Here is a 20769-nt window from a genome sequence, read left to right as displayed (position 1 = left end):
CAATCTATCAAGAATCCATTTCCTTGCCTCTGTCATAGGCAACAAATATGTGTATTACTCGGAAGTATATTCGTCAAAAATGAAGCGACGGTATCACAGATTCTAAACACTGATGGTTTCTGAGTCCTCATTTTACGGTGGAGCTGGCATCGTATGTAATGTTTTGCGCACGTGCAGCTCTCCTTCCCAGTTTCCTGAAGCGTACAACGCCTTATACTGACTGGTTCTTGCGATTGGATGCCATATTAGGGATGAAACAGGCGAGCTGTTTCCAGCTGCGCTACATAATAGATTATTTATATGATGTTTTCGCCTTGCTGTGCCGAGTTATTTTTTGTGGTTCGTCTGTCTCTCTTGGTTAAATGGTGCCAGTAGGGTGGGTGAAGTGTTTCGGGGAATGATTTGAGGTACAAGGCTTCTATTGGTGATGGCCAAGCCAGATAGAGCCGTCGATCTTATCTTAGGAAAATGCAGATTTTTGAAAAGTTCTCTCTAAACGGGATTCTAAAACACGTTATTTCTACGCAGCATGAGTGTTATTTTCAAAATAACAGCTCAAGACCCCTTCCCCATCGGCACGCGAGTTCAACATTTTTTATTTTTGTCCGATCAAGGAGCTGCTGGATTTGGTAACATCTTGTGGTGTACCGAATTCGCATGAGCTCGAGTGGACATCTGTTAGTCCAGCTGTTGGCAGATTCAGCTCCACAGCCTTGGTATGAGCCGTTCATTACGCTTCACCTTCTGACTTTACCAAGGCTAGTTGGCTACCAGTTTTATTGAACCCAGCTATTCCTATCGCCACTGTTATGTGATTGCCCACTGTACCAGGGCGGCCTCCTTGCCACATTTCTCTGCTGGTCGGTTTCATATTTCCGTTCAGTAAATTGTTTCGTCCTGAAAGCGATCTTTTCAAGCTCACTGTTTGGAAGCTGTCTTTGTTAACTCCACCGGGCACTGATGACGAAATGAAGATGAAGTAATTAGTCAAGAAATCGATTAACTGTCTTCTCGGCTAACGGTTTTCATACCTCTCAATAGTGTCAGCGCACGGGGAATATGAGGCAAATTGACTTCTGATTTTTGCTCGTGGGTTGAGTTTTGTTAGGAAACTCGATGGATTGAGAACTGTCTTCTGATGAAAGCTAGGAATAGATTTTTACTGCTCTCAAGTGGTCAAATTTCTTAGCATACCTTGTCGTTTTTCTTAGGCGTATTCTTCGACGTATTCGGGAAAGCCCACTTGAATGACGCACACAATCACAAGCCAGAAATTGTGGGTTCTTGAGATTTATCAAAAGATGCGGTACTACATGTATAAAGTACATAATAAAAGGAGTAAAAACCTCAAATCATGGGGGTTTCCGTCTAAACCGTTGCACAAAGTAGCACACGTCCAAGGAAAGGCCGAAGAAGATGGCAAATCGTTCTTTGTTTGCGACATGCCTATCAAAAGATGCGGTACTACACTACATGTATACATAATAAAAGGAGTAAAAACCTCAAATCATGGGGGTTTCCGTCTAAACCGTTGCACAAAGTAGCGCACGTCCAAGGAAAGGCCGAAGAAGATGGCAAATCGTTCTTTGTTTGCGACATGCCAGGGTGCAACACGTGGTAACGTAAAATGGTCAAAAAGCGCGCGCAACAGATGGTCGACCAAATTCGCTCGACAAGTCAAGGGTTAAAAAGTCCGAGGGATTACAAATGCATATCGAGTCTATGAAGTGGACGCAGTGAAAAGCAGCAGACAAGGGAAGGGTTTGACTGGGGAAAAGGAAGTCCAGTGGGTGTATCAACAAACTAATATACCACTGCGAGACCAACATTTTGACACAATATAGGCGCCGCTGCACTATTTTTCTACCATTTGTTCGCGTTTGTCTTGTATTTTGCGAAAACCGGGATGCTTGGAAATAATATTTTTTCGTTTCCTTGGTACAGCTAGTTTTCCACGTGTTTGATAATTAAACTGTCGTTGTTATTGCTGGCAGACCTCAACGCCAATAAAAATAGTCTCTTAAGCAGTGACAGAAAAACCTCTCAGGTTACCGAGCTCTTACAGTCCACTGCGGGGGCTATCCTCCCAGTTCTGATCAATTCTGGTGTGACGATTCTGGACTATTCAGAGGCAATTTTATCGTCTATGGAGTCGAAACAGTCTGCTTTCACAAGTGCGGAACGTGTTTCACCAGCTCAATTACTTCAGGACTCCGATCCATCTCTGTGGCATTCGCGGTGTTTGACAAGTTTACATCAGCTGTGGACCGCGCTGCTTCGTCTTCAATGTTGTGAGGAGCTCATTTCGGAAATGTGTAAGGTAAGTGCTTTATCCCAGCTTGTAGGTTCTCAGTTTGTTTAGTCGACGGCTCGACTCGGTGGCGACCCACTTTCAAGGTCGTGGAAAACAAAGTACAAAGCCTGTTTCTGATTTCCATTACTCACAGTAGACTTCTTCTGAGCTGCGCCCCTACTTGCTGACATTCATAAACCTGGCTGAAATTACGTCGCTTTCTTAGCTGAGAGAGAAAAATACGTAAACGTAAAGCTGATGGACACGTTTATGCGACATTTTCATAGGACTTCTTGGGCATTCGATGTGAGTGGTGTTCCCAGAATTATTAGATTTTTTGCCCGAGGTCGCATAGCTGACATCCGTACGGTAACGGGCAACCCATAAAGAATGAAGGATTAATTCAATTGTCCACTGGTGGTTCTGTAGTCCTAAGCTTTGTGATCGTGACACAGGCCTACTCTGGCATAACTCAGTAGATTTCTGAGGAACTCAAATCAGGCTCACTTTCCTCGCAACTGATTATGTTTACCTACCCTCTTGGAGATGACTCTAATCAGGGACGACTCACATTTACCCATTTCACTTAAATATTCCCAGTTTGCGATTGATTTTGTTATGTAGGATTCAATGATCCACTCGTTAGCGAATAATGTACCGTTCCCCTTTTGCTACAGAATACACTCATTTGATCCATGTCGCTTGCTAGGAATATTCTTTAGTCATCTTCTCAACACTTTATGAATGTTGCGTCTACTCAGGTACTGATCCCCTATCTCTACGATCCGTCTTTCGTGGTCAATGTACGTGCAGTATGCTTATTGATCTCCATCCTGGCCACTATACTTTCGGAACTTCAACTGGTGAACAAGGTAGGTACGCCTGCGTTTTTTGTGGATGTCGCTTCGTAAAAATGAGTCTGAGTGATTGTAACATGTAAACGCGCTCGCTGTGACCGGCGAAATTTTCTTCTCCAATGGGACCGTTCTTTATTCTTTTTACCTACTGTTCGCAGTAGTCACTGTATAGATCCGGGTCCCCATAACTAAGCGGCTTCGGAAAATTCGGCTTTACTGAATACCACACTTTTTTTAAATGTGTCCTTCTGAGTCCGCTTAACCTGTGTTCCCGATGCAATGAAATGCGAAACTCTTCCATGCCACGGTTATTGACTTTCTTCACATTGGTTCAAACCAGCCGGTCAAACGACTGACTACAAAAGGTTGGCGAATGTCCCGTAGCTATAGGCCATTCCTAACTTGGGTCTGAGCTTTTTCTGAGGATACGCATCTTCTGTTCTATCCTGTCGCTTTCTTTATTGGAACCTTAACTGTGTTTTTCATATCGTGATAGATAGTGATGAGGTCAAGGCGAAACCCAGTCGCCTGTGCTAGATATTCATAAGGCCAGTATGTGACTCAAACTCATTTTGGTTGTGATTTTTCACAGATTTGGGCTTCGGGATCTTATCGTTATATGTATTCAATGAGTTGACCGACTTGTATACTTGAGGTACTCAAACAACCTACCTACTTAGAGGAGCAGGTTGCTGTCATTCTGCGTGAGCAATCCTTTACTCAGGTGGTAGCAGATTTCGGGACCGTTTTGTGATCTCCAAAGGATCACATTTTACGTTTAACAAATCACCTTGTATGTCATGAAGGAGCCCAAATGTGCTCAACCATAACCCGACACATTCCTAGTCCTTTCAACTGTTCTTTACTTAGTTCAAGAGATAATTCCGAACGGCGTGGTCCATTGTGAGTGAGCAACGTGGATGGATGAAACGTATACATACTACCGCTATCCACTTAGCTGTAACGTTGTTACCAATAAGGTATGAATAGCACATTATTTATTATGCAAAATGAAAAAAAGCGAATGAATAGGTTAATGAAAATGAATGAATCCTAATCAGTGACACCAGTAGCAGTAATATCATTGCTTCACTGGTTATGACGCCTCTGTTTAAGGGCGCCACGCTACCTTCCGAAGCAGTGAGCCTGAACTCCGATATTCTTCAGGTATACTTATTTCTGGTGAATATAAATGGACATATCCTTGTAACTGCACCTATAGTTTCCAGATGAACTGTCCCGGGTCTTAGTCGTATTTCCCAGACGCGTACTGTTTGCCAGGAAGTGAATTTCACCTATTCAACGCTGAAATACACACTAAGGCTGTTTTCACATTGTTTTTACGGTTCCGTACTTGTTGTTTGTCGGGGTGTGGCTGCGACGAATCAGCACAGTCGTTGGAGTATTGATGCATCACACTGCTTGCAACAACACGGTGACAAGTTGGCACCATATCACGTGCATCTGAATGCTTGTGTGGTACGCAATAACCGAAATAAGGAAGAACAACCGTTGGCTAAGTGATCAAGTCGGGTAGTGAACCTGCCGCTCGTGTTGTTCGTATACCACGGTTCAATATAAACCAATGCAGACAGTTTGTCATTCATATGTGGTTGATCTTACTGTTGATCAACGAATTGAACCGTGGGTACCAATGCAGTTGTTCCCAGTTGAACTTTGTGATGCAAGAGTTGGTTAGGGTCATGAAAGTCAGGCTTCCCCACGGTATAACATGGTCGAGGATCAGGACGGGTGAATTGGAGTCAGTTCCAGGAGTGGAATGTGACCGTCCAGTAAGCACCGAATGAACAAGCCGCGGCAACCAGTCAAGATGTATAGGGTAGGATGCCAATGATACACATATAGGCCTTGGGACAGAGTGGGTTGGCGGACTATACATACTACTGATGTCCGTCGCGTGTAGTACCGTCCCTAAACCGTTAAAAACATTGTGTCTACAGATACCCAATCGTTTCGTTCGAACGGGCTTTTTTCGAGCACACCCCGTTACTGTCTGACCTTAAAGGTCCGCTCAAAAAAGCCCTCAACTAAGTCTGACCACACTGAGTTTTTCAAAAGTTGATGCAAATGGGTCTCTTGCTGTTGCTCCGTTTGTCTTCTGTTTGGGGATTCTTTCGTTTTCGGCAGTAAACAACTCTGTGCCTGATCAACCTCTTCAACATTTACTGGGAACGATATCTACTCAGATACCCTAATGAACCTGTTCACCAAGGGTACTGCTTTTTTTCACATCAGCGGTGTGCTTTTGGACTACAGGACTTGAGGTGTGCTGAAGCGGATCCTTCACATGTTTTGGTTGACCATATAATCCAAGTTACTGCGACCTTGTCTTTCCACCTAACTGTATTTCTTAGCACTGCTTGATTGATTACATAAGCGGCGAAACGGGGACATGTTCCAACTGCACGATACTGCCACATGTTTATTAGATAGATCGGTTGACCTTTTCTGGCGCTGCCAATGTGCTGACGCCTTCGAAAGCTAATCAGTCCAACCGTAGTGGATGTTTCATTTGAACGTTTTGGTCCACCTCACACACACTGACGGTGTGATCGCACACAGTAACGTGGGTTGTCGAATTTATCACAATACCTAAAGCTTCCGACTTGCTATGTTCTCAGGACTGTGATTTCAGGTACATATTGACTGACATGACAATGTCGGAGCCGGCCCTATGTGAAGAGGGTGACTGCGATACCCAAGATCGTTAAAACATACAACCCTGTTTCATGCGCATGCGGATGTTGAACTGCGTCTCTGTGCTTTCTGGCGGTGGATGTAGTCTTCCGAAGCCAACTCAGTGTAGTGTGAGTTGCCTCGAACCGTCGCGTCACGGACTGCCATGTATCCGAAGATAGTATCTGTATCACTTCCTAACGCAATACCTGGTCTTCGTTTGACCAGCTCACGTGTACAGTCATGTTGCGACGAGCCTGACTTTTTTTGACTGTTCATTCGAAATTTAGTTTTCCGAGCTTTCATTCTATGTTAATTGGATTCGTGACATTTTACCCTCCATTCTCCCTCCCAAACGGCATGCACTATTTCAATCCATAGGAGTCTACTTTTAGTTTGCGGCGAGTAAGTTGGCACGCGACACATCGACTACATTTTTTCACGGTGTTGGTAAATTGCATGGACTAACGGTTGCTACGCACCAGCTTTCCCTGGCTTAGCGTGTATCGATCACCTGACTTTGCTTTTGAAACGCAACGCGCCCTGATGGGAATACCGTACCCACAGCTCAGTAGCATCGGATAAGCCAAACCGGAGTTATACTTGGTGGTCGCACGACTGTTTTATATTAGTTCCCTATATGCTCATGAATGTTGAGTGCCTCGCATTATCCCGCGTTGTTGAACATTTTAACATTCATCTAGCGCTTTGCATATTAGCTCACTTGGTGCTTTACTAAACTCGGGTGGGGAAATGAGTATTTGCTCTTGTCCGTTCGCTTCTAGTTCGTTCAATTCCTCGGGAATTTCCTCGAATTTCAGGGAAGTTATGTTTTTTGATAATCGTGGCTTCAGCATATCGTAGCTACAGAAAGCTTGTGTATTGTACGGCCCGTTTTGAATGTTGTGAAGCTGCGATTCTAATTGGTTGCCCCTGATATATGTCCAATTTGAAATGAGGAGACCCTTCAAAGTTGAGTACGGTTGGCCCGTTTCGAAAAAAAAGACATTCGAATGCATTGACTACAAGCGAATTGGGAACTCACTGTTTGAATTTCAAGGAACTAGTCGCTCCTTTTGAATGGATTTCAGAATATTCTAGTGGTGAAGCCAGTCCTTGCTGAGAAGCCAGAAACATTATACAGCTGTTTCATCCTTACCAACCCGCATCACCAGTGCGCATCTCCTGGCTAGATCGGTTAGTCAGCAGTTTGACTAATTCACACTTGGCAGATTTTTAAGCAGACAAGCTCAGTTTCTGTGAGTCTGTGTTTGGTCTTACACGTCAAGTGAACCTTTATTAAAAGGCCCAGAAGGGTTGTACTGCTGTTTCATTCTTATTGGGAATCGTTAGCGGTCACCGCCGCGTGAATCTCGAAAGAGCTTCGAATCCGTGGTCTTTGAGCCAACGGTGTGGACTGACAGTCGCGTTGCGTTGTCCTTCACTTTCAATTCAGCATTATCGAATTTCCGTTTGGTGAATCACGTCACCATTCTTCCTGACATTCATTCAATGTGACTTCCCTCGCCTCGATAGCCTTGACAGCAACTGACCTTGTTGTCTTGTTGATACACTCTGGCGCTAGAGGATTTTTCTCTATGATTCATTGGGTTCCACGGTCAATAGGTTTGGTAAAATAAAGATAAATCGTTCAGCCGTAGCACCCTTTCGGTGCCTAACTGCCATGCCAACCAAAGGAAGCAGGAGGGCTCGGATACCGCCAGGTTGCTGAAACTTAGACAGGGGAAGTCGAGCGGCAGAGGTCGGGTTCGAACCACGGACCTTCCGGTCACTAAATACGCACTGGAACTACTTGGGCCATCTCGCCCTCAGTTCGGAAAGAAAACAAAAGTTGCGTTCTTTTCAAATCTCTGGCCGCTTCCCTCCCTGTTACTGTTTTTGTTACCTTATGCCTCCGTTTTTCCCCATGATTAGTCAGCATGTCTATTCCCAAAGGTTCATGGTGCGAACGGATCAAGCAGTGTGTAATATACCTGCTTTTTAACCCTTTATGCCTTCTTTACTTCTTCCACATAGACAGCATCAAATCACCAGCTCTTTTCTCTTGCTAACATCACGTAATCACCAGTTTTTATTGTCGCTTCACAAATTGTGCATGTATTTTTGGGCTTCTAGATTGAGTTCATCGGCCGGCGCGTTTGCGCTCATTCTAGAGGCCTAATTCAGGGCTTTAAGCGATCATTGAATATGAATGCCCAGCAGGTTTTTGATTAATTTTTCTTACGCTTTTCCGTTTCCACGGCTGCGTAGAACGCCTGTGCTCCATCCGTGCTTGGCCAACTTGTGGGTCATCTTATCACATCCCTCGGCAGTTCAACTGACTGCAATCTACGGCGTCCATCCAAAGTAGCCTTGCAGCTGTTGCTACGGATTCAGAACCTTTTTCTCCTAACCGATCCTGAAGTGACCGAATCTGGTAAGCTGTAGGTGTTTGCTTATGCCTAACCGGTCGTTTGATTACTGTTGTCCTTCGTTATGGCTGTCTCATTCATGTTTTACCTCTTATAACTCAGGTATCTAGCTCCCGCAAGATGGCTCAAGTGGTTAGAGCGCGAATTTACTGGCTGCAAGGTCCGTGGTTCGAACCCGACATCTACCTCTTGACTTCCGCTGTCTAGGTTTGGGCAACCTGGCAGTATCCCAGCCCTCGTGCCTCCTTCGTTTGGCATGGCAACTAGGTACCGGAAAGGTGTTATGGTTGAAAGATTTTTTTCCAGCTCCCGCTGCAGGTGTTACATATTGGGAAGTCTGGCTGTTAGTCCTTGACGGATCCTATGTGTAGTTTTGGTCCATAAACTTGATGCTCACCAGCTAACTTCCGTAGTTTCAATAGTAGGCCATCCGTCCGGCAAGTGGGCGCTTGTTTTTCTGCACCTATTACTGTCATGGCGACAAGTTTCATTGTACTGACATTGGCAGAATCACATTGCTAACAGGTGAGGTGGATTAATGTGCTTGGAGTGTGTTATCTGTAGTGACGGCAGGTTGTAGCGAACTAACTCACTTGTGGTCAGGTACTCTATCCGGCTATGTAAACCAATGCTAATCATCGCCAACCTAAACCCTGCCCTGACCTTATCAACCTGACTGGAAGATGCATGTCACTGTCTTTGGTAACATATCAGTCCCGCACATTCTGAACTTACATCTTACGTTAGTAGTACCGTATAGAAACTCAGCTCCGACTTTGTCTTGCCTTTCCGGAGGTTCTGCTATTACGCGTCACTCGAAGATACCGTTTTGCAATAATAATAGTCCTTCAGGTGTAGAACCCTTTCGGTACCTAGCTGTCATGCCAACAGAAGAAAGCACGAGGGTTGAGATACTCTGAGGTTGTCCCGAGTAATCAATCGTTCGGTGGCATGCAAAAATCTGCAGGTATTTTGTATCAACCTTGTCCCACAGTACCGACAGAGCCGAAAGTGTATGAAGGACAAAATTGTGGTAGCACATTTCCAACGGGCCCTGTGAATGAAACAAATGGATATTTTCGGTTGCGCACAGACTTTCCCCAATCTTTCGCTTATTACCAATCATGAAACGGAGTTGTGCATTATCAATGGCTGCGTAAATCTAGGTGGCGCATTTTTTCGCCGCATCTGACGTCAGGTTTCTTGGTCGTAGTGATATCAGGCTGCTTGAGTGGTTTACGCCAGAACGACTGCATAACGAAAACAGCTTCACTGCACACATTCAATGTAGTTGGTGTTATATTTTAGTGTGTTTCTTTTTCATGACATATTCACTTCATAGGATAGTGGTATTGCTCGGATGAGCTGCGCTTTGTTGAGCAGGGACTTGGTATCTTCTGCAGTCTAGTCGAAAACGCTGCAGTGCTTTCACTGCGAATCAACTCATTTTCCAGGATCGGACAATGAGACGCATAAGGTATAATGTGTTTACTTTTATTTTCTGGCGAGAATGTTGATGACGAAGGAGAGCTCCGCCGCTGATCACGAAGATTGTTACCGATTTTCTAGTGTTTGCTTTTAAAATGCAATCGGAGTATTCATCTTGTCGTCTTCATCTTGACGAATTCATTCAGTCACAAGGTGACGTTGAACAAGACGTCAGAAGTGTGCCTTTCTTGCCAATGTCCTCATATTAAGAGGTTTTACTGTATAACATGATGATATGAGCTGAACGGGAAAAGTGCATCTAATCATCATGGTGCAAAGGTTCTCCGTTACCTTTTCAGATGGATTCAAACACATGTTGAATTTGCTTCCTTAAGTATCAACGTTCATGATGCAGGTCTCACGTTGCCTGGCATAACAATGTCAAGTGCTGACTTAGAACAGACAGCTGAAGAGCCACCGACCTGCCCAATAAGGGTTGACGGAACTACTAGTGATCGGCGTCTGACGAGTATTTCCTTAGCAAAAAGTGTACTTCGAATGCGATAAATCAGCTAGGTTAATAGCCACGCATTGTGCTCGCATCATTTGGCCCACTGTTATGAACTATTCGTTTAAACATGACTGCAGTCAAATAGTAAAGGATGTGCAAATCATATTCCAAGAGATTTCTCTAGTTCTTTACTCTGGCGCTCCAACATGCTTGTAAAATAACCCAGCGAGAAATTCGGTTCAGACATGTACCGCTGGTGGTATAACCTCTCCTGATCACTAGAGATTCGTTATTTACTGCTTGTCTCTGATCTTATGCTTCGTTAGTCTGAACACCGGTGTTTTTTAACACCAGGTTTTCCCAATCCACTGTCTACAGCGATTTCACACAATGGGGTGGCTAAGAAATCCCAAGAAAAAGATGACTTGGATACTGGAATCAAGCCTGCAGATGTGCTCATTTGTGAACTGGCTTACTCGTTCCCAAAACCTCAGTTGAATGCCTTAGTGGAGTTCGTCGCCAACGGTTTAGCTACTGCACCGAAAACCGTCGATGGCTTACAGAGTAAGTTTTACTTGGCAGTGTTTGTTCGTCTCCAAAATCTCTTTATCAGCAATGTGCCTCTCCTGATTCTTTCCCCTCATCTTATCTCTACACTTTCAGAGTCTCATCAAAGCTCAGATGATGATGATGACCGGGAGGCAGATGAGGAAGCTGCTTCGGATTACTTTACAACACACGAACGTTCAGCGTCGGAAGACAACCAGTCTCCGGCTAGGGTGTTCAGTTTGAAGAGACTGAGAAAGCCCCGTGACGCAAAATGCCATCAGGATACGATCCGAAATTCCCCTGTCAGCGAAGCATGTGTTGAACTGAGAAAGTTGTACCGTCAACTAAATCTGCCTCGAACAAGGCAAGGATACTTGATACGCTTACTATGTGCTATCTTATACCACTGGGTTGGAGAGCTAGATGAGGACCACGTGAGTTCCATTCGCTCTTGTGTAATAGGTTTGCTCTACTCACGTCATAACAGCTTTGTGTTTTGATTTCTACAGCTGACTAAAGCTTATCCGGTTACTCCCTCATTCTTCCACCGTTTCATCATAAGCCTATGATCATCTGTAAGCGGAAGATACTCTTCGATCTTCTCACACTTTGTGCACGGCTTTTGTTTTCCGTTACGTAAGTCGAAAAATTAGGTTTGCCTCAGGTACCCCATCCGGAGCATTCTCATTGTTCCTGTACGCAGTCTGACCCACGAAGTATCATTTTCGGCATCCTTAGGATGCGCTCTCTGGAGCGAATTATTTAACAAGTTAACCCATTTGGATGTGCGAATGCTTGAGGAAGTTAGGAGTGACGAATGGATGTCTAGCTCCTGCTGCCTCAGATGCCTTTAGTTCTGCCTTCAGCTCTTGATAAGAATCAGCTTCACGGCCATATTGGCTAATTCGCCGCCGTCAAGGGCACAGTTTGGATGATTTGTGTATACGGTTTGTAGAAACGATATTTATTAACCAACCTCTTTGAGGAAGGCTCTCATAAAAATGGGCAAGAGGAGAAACAACCTACCGTTTCGCTACGTCGCGCAACCTCCATGGCTATCCCGGATCGCCTCAGCATAAGGGACTCGATATTGTCTGCCCAGCTGATCTCCCGGTATGGTTAAACTATGGCAAACGGAGTCCCGACCCGTGCAACCCATAGGTTAGTTGCCAGGCTCTAGCGTTTGTAGGCTAGCTTCTCGCTAGTTTAGGGGGTCTGTAAGTGCTGCCCCGTATCAGCCTCGTGGAGTTAGTTCCCTAAGTATATTTGTACTTCACTGCATCGCACCTTGTACCGCCGTCATAATCTCTTTTCACTTTCTCGTGTCAGGTTGGTGCTCTTCTGCGTACAATTCACTGTGTCTATCCACATCTGAGCCAGTCAGAAGTCCGCGCTGGTCTGCTTCATGTCACTGCTGAGTTGGGACGTCGATGGCCACTGTTGTGTCTGCGCGTTATTTCTGCCGGCCCTTTGCCATTAGACAAGTATGAGTACACATGCATTTTGCATTTTTCACCAATGTTCAAAACAAAACTGGTAGAGAATAAATTTAGTAGATAAGGTCCATTGTCTGACGGATTACAAATCACCTTCGATGTTTACGATACTGTTAGCTTGTGTAAACACGGCATCCTGCTTTTTATGCTTACTTCGTCAACAGTGAATATTACTCAATTGAGCTTGGCTTTATTTTCCAGCGTTTGGTGTACGTTGCTGGCTTCGATCGCATTTTTGCCCGTTCCTGTTCACTCGAGTGCAAACACCTCGTCCGTGTTTTCTCTGAACGCCACTCTTCCTGAAGAACATCACATTGAGCATTTGCCTACATCTCTGTCCAGTACCGTCTTGTTTCCAAAATTGCTGATGCATGTGCTGAAGATGCTCGAATGTTGCCATCCGTATGAGAGACGAGAAATACCTGCGGATGCCTGGACTGCCGCGGACAGGCGCTGGCTTTTATGCGTTAGCGATAAGCCATTGCTTAAAGAGGCGAACTTTGCAACACATCTTTGGCTTTCCCTGGTTGACTGCCTTCAGGTTAGTAGGTGTTGACTTCCTGTTTATTATGTCTTCAGGTTCCATTTAAGACTCAACCAGGTTGTGTACGTCAACCCTCGTAAGGTGAACTGTCAAAGGGCCACCAAACTCAATTTGTTTGTTGTTTCTGTGTACGCACCCACTAGGTGCACATCATCAAATGACAAGTTCCGCTCTTAGCTGAATGAACTACCTAAAGCACTAGTTTCGGATATTGTAGGTCTAGTGGGAGACTTCAACGAATGCGTTCTTGGACCAAGTTCAGAAGAAGCTCTCCTTGGTGGCTCACACAGTCTCAGCGGACACAAGAATGACAATGTTTCTAACCGTGTTGACCTTCTGGTCGACAAACACGATCCAGTTTCAAAGTGTACAGCGATTCTTAGGAAGACGTAGAGGACCTATAACAGGCAATTTTGTTTTTAGCGCTTCCATAGCGGGCTAATCACGGCGCAGGCAATGACGCAAGCTGACAAAATAAAAGGAACATCGTGTGGCGCTTAGTTACGACACATTGTTCATATGACTGGGCCCTCATTAGGACACAGTGAGAGCATGTGTCCAGTGCAAAGTGATGCAAGGTAAATTAAATAAGTTGGCAGTTTGTGTATCCGATCTGCACATCCGGACCCACCATGACGCATCCTAGCGGCTAGTAAAATGGTATGCATAAAATAAAGCATTGGACGATGGCAAACAACGATCTTAAATCAAAGGTTGATGAGGGTCTCAGTGCTGTTATAAGCGTCTGCCACGGCTTTGGTTAAACAGTGGCTAATTATTCGAGCCATAGTGTTCCCCTTGAAATGTAGGTGTAAATATATGGTAAACAGAGATAAACATAGCATTCAAACGTTCCAACCCGTCATCACTGGACAGTAGCAGTCCGGTTTCGTGCCAATCGGTACTCGTTTGTTTTGGTTTCTGAAAAAGGTGGTCCTCGATAGGAACCAGTAGTACCTGAGAAACTGAAAGTTTCTATTCACCTTCAAATTATTTTTTGGTGTTTTGCCAGTCAGTCCAACGATAAATTTCTCAGACCCTTATCGGCGATAGGAAATTCGTGGGATCACTATAACAACCATCCCCAATTTTTTGAAAGCAAAATCTCTACTTGGATGATCGATAGGTTTATCTATCGTGTCATTGTTGTCATAAATGCATTGCCTTCTGTTGCTGACAAGATACATGAAAAATAGACTCACTGAGTTTCCGAAATGACTTATTGTTCTCGATAACGTGCACCCCATTTTACCTTGATCCTCAGTTTGCGAGCCATCAGTTGGGTTATCCAGACTGGTTGGTGGTATTCCCGTTTACATTAGATGAACTTTCAAAATCTGTAACGTTTATCAAATTCTTTGGCACAGATTCATGGTATTCATACTCGGGCTTCGTTAGGTTGCGTGCACAGTATTGCTTTTTCGAGGTACAGGTGACAGGAACCGATGGGAATTGTGCTGGTTGATCGTGTTTTCGTTCATTCCTTTGTGCTACGAAGATTCTCGTTTTACCGTTTCGGTGTGGTGCCTATGTTCTCCTATCTTCACTTGTGATATAGCCACCATCTGGCTTTCGCTGACCCGTGAATTATCGTGTACCCCAACGGAGAAACCGCCCAGGACCAAAGTGGTGACACCTTTTGGTTCAACAACTCGCCGGTTTACATCCCTGGAGAGGAAATCATGTTCAAAGCATCATTATCATCATCATGGACAGCATGACATCACTGTTCAACACTGACGCTTCGCTGCTGATGGAAGCAACTTCTCTCATCGACCCAGGACTTCAATGCGTTTGTGCTCAAAGCCTAGCTAATGCACCTAACCGCCACTTACTCAACTTCTTCCTGACCTTACTTTAGCCAACAGTCGATAACTTCGCCTTCGATACACATATAGTTTACTTCGCTCGAACGGTTGAAATTCCTGTTGATAGTACAGCTGAAGATCAGAATGAACCAGCGCAAAGCAACTCAGTACTTCCTGGAATCGCACTACATACCATTGTTTCCTTTGTTATTCAGGTTCGTGAGTGGGGGCAAGATGGTCCAAGTGGTTAGAGCGCAAATTTACTGACCGGAGGGTCAGTGCTTCGAACCCAACCTCTGCTTTTCGACTTCCCCTGTCTAGACTTCGGCAACCTGCCTTTGTGCTTCCTTCAGGTGGCGTGGCAGCTAAGCACCGGAAGGTTGCTACAGCTGAACGTACGGTTCATGAGTATACGTTGATCGTGGTCAGTATGGGAAGTAGCACCTCACGAAAACCACTGAAAAACAGGGATCCAAATGAAATCAAACTATTCATGTACAAAAATTATGCGGTAATGTTCCTCGTGCTCATCCGTCTGCAATGAGATAGCCCAGTAGAGAAAATTTTTGGAGCCTCTCAAGGACTACTGTATAAAGCGATTTTGGTAATAATTCAGCTTTTATCCTTAACTCAAATACCCATCGAATGCTAAAATCATTCGCTCATCTACTGTTATGTGGTCGCCTTTATATTCAGCGTTCTTCCCACTCCAGGTTTTGTCCTTCCCACGTCGCATGACCGAACTTATTCGAGAAAACACGGATCCAAACGAAGGCGACGAGTCTCCAGTTGCGCCCTTACATAAACCGACAACGAAGCAACGGGCGACACTGTTTCGTCGTTCAATGTCGTCTCCGGAGTCTGCGATTGTTACACCACGGCATTACACTCCTTGTTCATCTCCACTGGTTCATTTGTTCGGCGACCCTCAACTTTTCTCTCTTCTCCTCGGTCAATGGCTTCTGGCTTGTGCCACCGCAGCAATCTGTCGAACGTTGACTGGAAAATCCTATGAAACTCGATCTGGTGCCGAGGCCAATTTAAAGCAGGGAGTCAGGCCACTCACGTACGTTTTGCTCAGATCCTGAGTACTCTTATTATCAGTCTTTACCTTGTTTATTTTCGGTTTGGCACGTATATCTTATAAGTCGCATGGTGTCTACATTACTCCGTTTTCGGATAACTATGTTGTCGCGTGTAGTGTGGCCTTCGCCCTGGGCATAATGATATTTCATTGAGGTTCGAAAACGTGAGCAAGGTGGTCCGCTGTTGCACAACCTGCCTTGTTGGCCTGTTGGGTCGTGTAGTGGTGAAAATATTTCGTTCCAATCTGAACCGGAATCCAGGTATCCATTTGGCTTTCTGTTATCGGTCCCACTCGGCGAACTATTCAGACCATTCTACAGTATTCCACCCACGATTCACAGTCGTCAACAAGCGCCGATCTACCGAAGGTCGACTCACAATTAAACAAGAAAACGGTGAAATATTTTACTATCAGAAGACCTACGATAACGAATAATCGCGAAATCAATGCGAATAATTGTAGCCGCACAACAGTCCCATACTGATGATGTTTTCTACCGTTGGCCGTTTCCGAATACTCAACTACACCCTTTGAACCCATTTGTACAGTGGAGGTTCTGGAACTGCAAACATAACAGAGTCTTTTATATTCGTCATACTATCGGCGGCTTCTACCACAAAGTACAACGCATAGATTCCTTTGCGTTGATGTTCAAAAGATCTTCGTTGGTTTTGTATAATTTCTGTACTGGATTCGTGCGCTTTAAAGCTCACTAGTCAAGAGAAACGTCAGGAGTCTCATCTCATCAATCCTTAAGTGGTGCGTTTTGAACAGGGCAAAAGTTATAAGCAATTGCCCAGCACGGCTTACACCAAACTATGTAAATTGTTTGTGTGGTATTTGCAAGGACGTTTGGAACGAAAGTATCGATTTCCGTCAAATCTTTTGGTAGCCATTGAAGTGCAGCCGTTACAGCTAACCGATTTTCTCTCGCAGTGCGTGAGTTCTGGCAACATTTACTGTGTAAACATGAACTAGTGGTGTGTTGCTCATTGTCTATTGGATGCGGGTCGTAACAACCCAAAGCGAAGTTTACATAACTCCTTTTCGGTATTCATAGATGATTGAACCTATCCCTTCCATAACGCTGTGAGGGTTGCCTGGATGTGATTCGTGTTTTAATTTGGTGCTTTCATGTACCAGCAGTCGCCAGTATCCAGTGGAGTCCGCCGAGACCAATCTTTTCTGGTGGCTCAGGAACGTAAGGATGAGGAAATCATCAAAGACTCGGAGGAGAGAGAGCGTAGCCAGGGCAAGATGACTCAGTGGTTAGAGCGCGAATTTACTGACCGGAATGTCCGTGGTTCGAACCCGACCTCTGCAGCTCGACTTCCCCTGTATAGGCATGGGTAACCTGGCGGTATCCCAGCTCTCGTGCTTCCTTCGGGTGGCATGGCTGTCAGGCACCGAAAGGATGTTCCAGCTGAAAATTTTTTTAACATTTTACTTAGCCGCGACTGAAAATGACGATGAGTGCAGGTAACTGCAACTCTTCTAGGATGTTCCAGCTGAAAATTTTTAATATTTTATTTAGCCGCGACTGAAAATGACGATGAGTGCAGGTAACTGCAACTCTTCTCAGTTGTATCTGTAACAGGGATAATGAGCTCTGTTTGCTTTTCTGATATGCTGACAAGGCAAAGCTGCCACAATTAGGTGGCACTGGTGATCCATTCCTGAATTGTCGTGCATGAAGCGTTGCGCGAGTAATAACTGCACCTTGTATTAAAGCAGAATTCAAGTAAGCGAGGTGTTCTTATTTTCAGTCGCTGAGTACATAGATACACAACTCCGTTTTTCTTCCAAAAGGACTGTTTATATAAATGAGTGTCTGAGGTTCATATGGAAACAATGTTTTCTTCAGAGTGACTTTCTTGCAAACCTAACGAGTTCTTGGGGACTGTTTCGTTGTATTGAATGAGGGGCTGAAAAGATAAGTTTTCTCATGGCAGGATGAAGTCTGTATTCCTTACCTCTGTGTTATGACGACAGAAGGCTGTCACACAAGATTAATTAAGGAGCTGACTTGCACAAAGGATATCGCTGACGTCGCACTCGACGGGCATGAGCTCGAGCTAACTCAGTAGTTAAAGTGCGAGCGTGCCGTCCAGAAGGTCTGTAATTTGAACCCAGCCCTGGCCTTTCGAAGTGCTTCAGTCCGAGGCTTGCGCGGCATAGCAGTATCTCAGTCCTCGTGCTATCTTCGGGAAGAACGGCAGTCCTGCACCACAAGAGCGTTACACATGAATAATGTTGATAATAATAATAATAAAGCATATGGGAAAGCTAGCGCATTTCATACTGGTTGCAACACTCTTACGTAGTTTGCAATTAGCTACTTGATTCTTCCAGAGTAGGTCTTCAAGTCAGTTTTTGTGTGCTATGTCAATCTCATGATACTTTACAGATCTCCACTCACTGACGCGTTGACTTAGGCCGGTGCCAACCGTGTGTTTGGGAGACACTGCAGTCCGCAGTCCACTGCAGTCCCGACCACTCAGTTAGCAAACGTATTGTGGTGATCCGAAAGAAATATGCCCTTGTGAACAGANATTGTGGTGATCCGAAAGAAATATGCCCTGGTGAACAGATATTGATGTGCAATTGAATACGTTCTGTGAGGAACTCGCTGCAAAGTCTTCAAGTTCTTTGGACCACATTCTTCTTTTTGAGGTCTCACATTTTAATGGGCTTGCATTTTTCATGGTATACGAAGAGAGACAAGATAGAACCACTCCATTCGCCTCTTCCTTGTTGTCCGGACTGCACACGAAATGTTGTTTGCCGTGATTGAATAATGACAGTAGTAGCGGTAGGATGAATAATATTTAATTTCGTTAATTATTTTTCTTGCTTTCATATGTTGATACTGGCACCCATTCCTGTCTACTCATCTCCCCCCCCCCTATGAATCAGAATCGCGATGCGAGGTCTCAGACAGTTTTTAAGGGCCTGTAACTGTACATATCTTGAGCATTGCTTGACACTCTCCTTCGATGCATCTGGTGGAAATTCAGAATGTAGAGTTTCTTCCGAAAGCTCCAATCCATGGGACCCTGGCGAAGGTCTTTTGAAGACGGTTGACGACATTGTTCGGTGAGTAACCTGTACCTTGAAGGTGACGCCGCCTTTATTCATCACTGGAACCCTTTCCTTTTAGCTGCCTGTAGAACACCGTTATTTTGCCGGGCCAACAATCAATGGACTTCTTATAGGTAACTTGTCTAATCCAACCGAGCTGGATGACTCGGGGTCCATCGAATCAGTTCAGAACCAAACTTTTTTATCTGGGCTCACCTCACATCGTTGCTTGAAGAGCCAACGAGTGCGAATGCCACACGCCAGTGTTCATAACTCAGCTTCGTTTCGCATCATGTTTCTTAGCAGCCTAGAATTAATGTGACCTCAGTTGTTCTAAGTACATTAAAGCGAAATAGTGAAAAAAGAGTACAATTACATGTGCTAAATTGATCGAGTGGAACATGTGTTGAGTTCAAAGTAAACGTCTCGCTTGACAGGATAGCATTATACGCACTATTAGAGTGCTGTTCTACCTCTCCTTCAGTAGCTCATATATGCCAAGCAACATATTTGCATTTTTCAGCGGATATTGTACAATCGATAAGAGAGTAAAACTTAAATGTTGCAATGCTCGCTCTCTGGAACTCGGGACTATTCTTAACGATAGCTTACAAACCATTTTTGCTGTTATCACCGTTGTGTGTGCTGTGCATACCGCATGGAACACCGCTCTGCTGGCTCGAATAGGTTAACAATGGATCTGCCTGATGTTATAGTATCCCTCAGTGAACGCATGGAATTGGCGCTTTTCGATTTTATGCTTCCCTCGTTTTGATCATAAAAATAAACTGCCACTCGAAGTAGGACCATTACACACTTGTCACCAAGAGGCAACTTCGTACTTGCCATACAGTGGTTATAGCTGCCGCAGGTTCGTTCACCGATGATTCGGGGAGTTGGGGTAGGTAGCTGCGCATTGAAGGCGGTAGCTGATATAATTGATGCATGAATACAAGGATATCAGTGGACGTTTAGTTGAGGAGATTGGGAGGGGAGTTATGCATTGAAGGATATAACTTGGATGCATGAATGTCATTGAGGTCACGACTAGGGGATGTCTGACAATTTCTCCAACAATTGATGTGATCTCTCTCAGAGTCCCTATGCAGGGAGACGGTAATGAGCAGCGCGGTGGAGTTTACGGGTACTAGCTTCGACCTTGACGGATAGGCCCACGGTACAGGCGATGTAGTTAAACGGAAGCTGTTCTCGCTTTCCCTATTCGGCTGGAAGTTTGTTGGTCGACTGCTATCCGGAGCACCTGACCAAGCCAGGAGTGTGATCATCTTATTTATCGTGGGCGAGTTACCTCTTCCGAAAACCGTTCGACGTACTTCAGCATTACTGATCCGGTGTTCCCACCAGACTCGGGCAATGATCCAGAGACATCGATGGTCAAACACTCAGTCTTTTGACGTCATCGGTACGCAACGTACAGGTTTCTGACCTGTATAATAATATGGAGCGCACCGCCCGCATGTGCCCTCAACCCTTGCTAGGTTAGCTCATATTACATCTACGCCACAGGAGATACAGGTTCACGAAAGTTATTCTGGCCTTCCCCATCCGGATGGAAATCTAATCTTTGCGAGACCACCTGGATTGATACAGCTGCCCAAGTAGACGCCTTGACGGATAGGCCCACGGTACAGGCGATGTAGTTAAACGGAAGCTGTTCTCGCTTTCCCTATTCGGCTGGAAGTTTGTTCCCCCACATTATTGATTTGTCATGTGCTTATAAACGTCACGCGTGTAAGTTTGCGGTATAACATTTTCCGAACTGGTGCGCTTTGCTGTTTGTAGAAAGCTTCGTAGGGAGGCGAAACTCACTTCTACGGAAGTCGTCGCTGGATGATGTCTAAATGCCTCCTCGCGATTGCTTCCCTGTGAGACAGGGAATCAACGAATCGATTCCTGAAGGAAAGATCATCTTCATTCTTTTTCAATACCTATGTCATTCCGTTTTGGGAAAACGATGGAGTTCTA

General features: G+C 44.8%; 2 protein-coding genes across 2 annotated transcripts in view; one reads left to right on the top strand and one right to left on the bottom strand.

The window, feature by feature from the left end:
• T265_10454 (hypothetical protein) overlaps positions 1 to 20769 on the top strand; it is a gene marked incomplete at both ends in the record, with an annotated part of 63426 nt that overhangs the window by 28834 nt on the left and 13823 nt on the right. Inside the window, 9 exons of the mRNA XM_009176829.1 lie at positions 2026 to 2320; positions 3055 to 3165; positions 8119 to 8284; positions 10573 to 10782; positions 10882 to 11201; positions 12097 to 12251; positions 12465 to 12804; positions 15329 to 15681; positions 18619 to 18798. Of these exons, the coding sequence (XP_009175093.1) occupies positions 2026 to 2320; positions 3055 to 3165; positions 8119 to 8284; positions 10573 to 10782; positions 10882 to 11201; positions 12097 to 12251; positions 12465 to 12804; positions 15329 to 15681; positions 18619 to 18798 (2130 nt within the window). The remainder of the gene's footprint in view (positions 1 to 2025; positions 2321 to 3054; positions 3166 to 8118; positions 8285 to 10572; positions 10783 to 10881; positions 11202 to 12096; positions 12252 to 12464; positions 12805 to 15328; positions 15682 to 18618; positions 18799 to 20769) is intronic.
• T265_10455 (hypothetical protein) lies at positions 5899 to 6153 on the bottom strand (the record flags this gene model as incomplete). Its single annotated transcript, XM_009176830.1, has 1 exon — positions 5899 to 6153. The coding sequence occupies one exon, from the start codon at positions 6151 to 6153 to the stop codon at positions 5899 to 5901; it is 255 nt and encodes an 84-aa protein (XP_009175094.1).

The sequence above is a fragment of the Opisthorchis viverrini genome (genome assembly GCF_000715545.1).
Source record: "Opisthorchis viverrini unplaced genomic scaffold opera_v5_367, whole genome shotgun sequence".
NCBI lineage: Eukaryota > Metazoa > Platyhelminthes > Trematoda > Opisthorchiida > Opisthorchiidae > Opisthorchis > Opisthorchis viverrini.
This window is presented reverse-complemented; position numbering and strand designations above follow the sequence as displayed.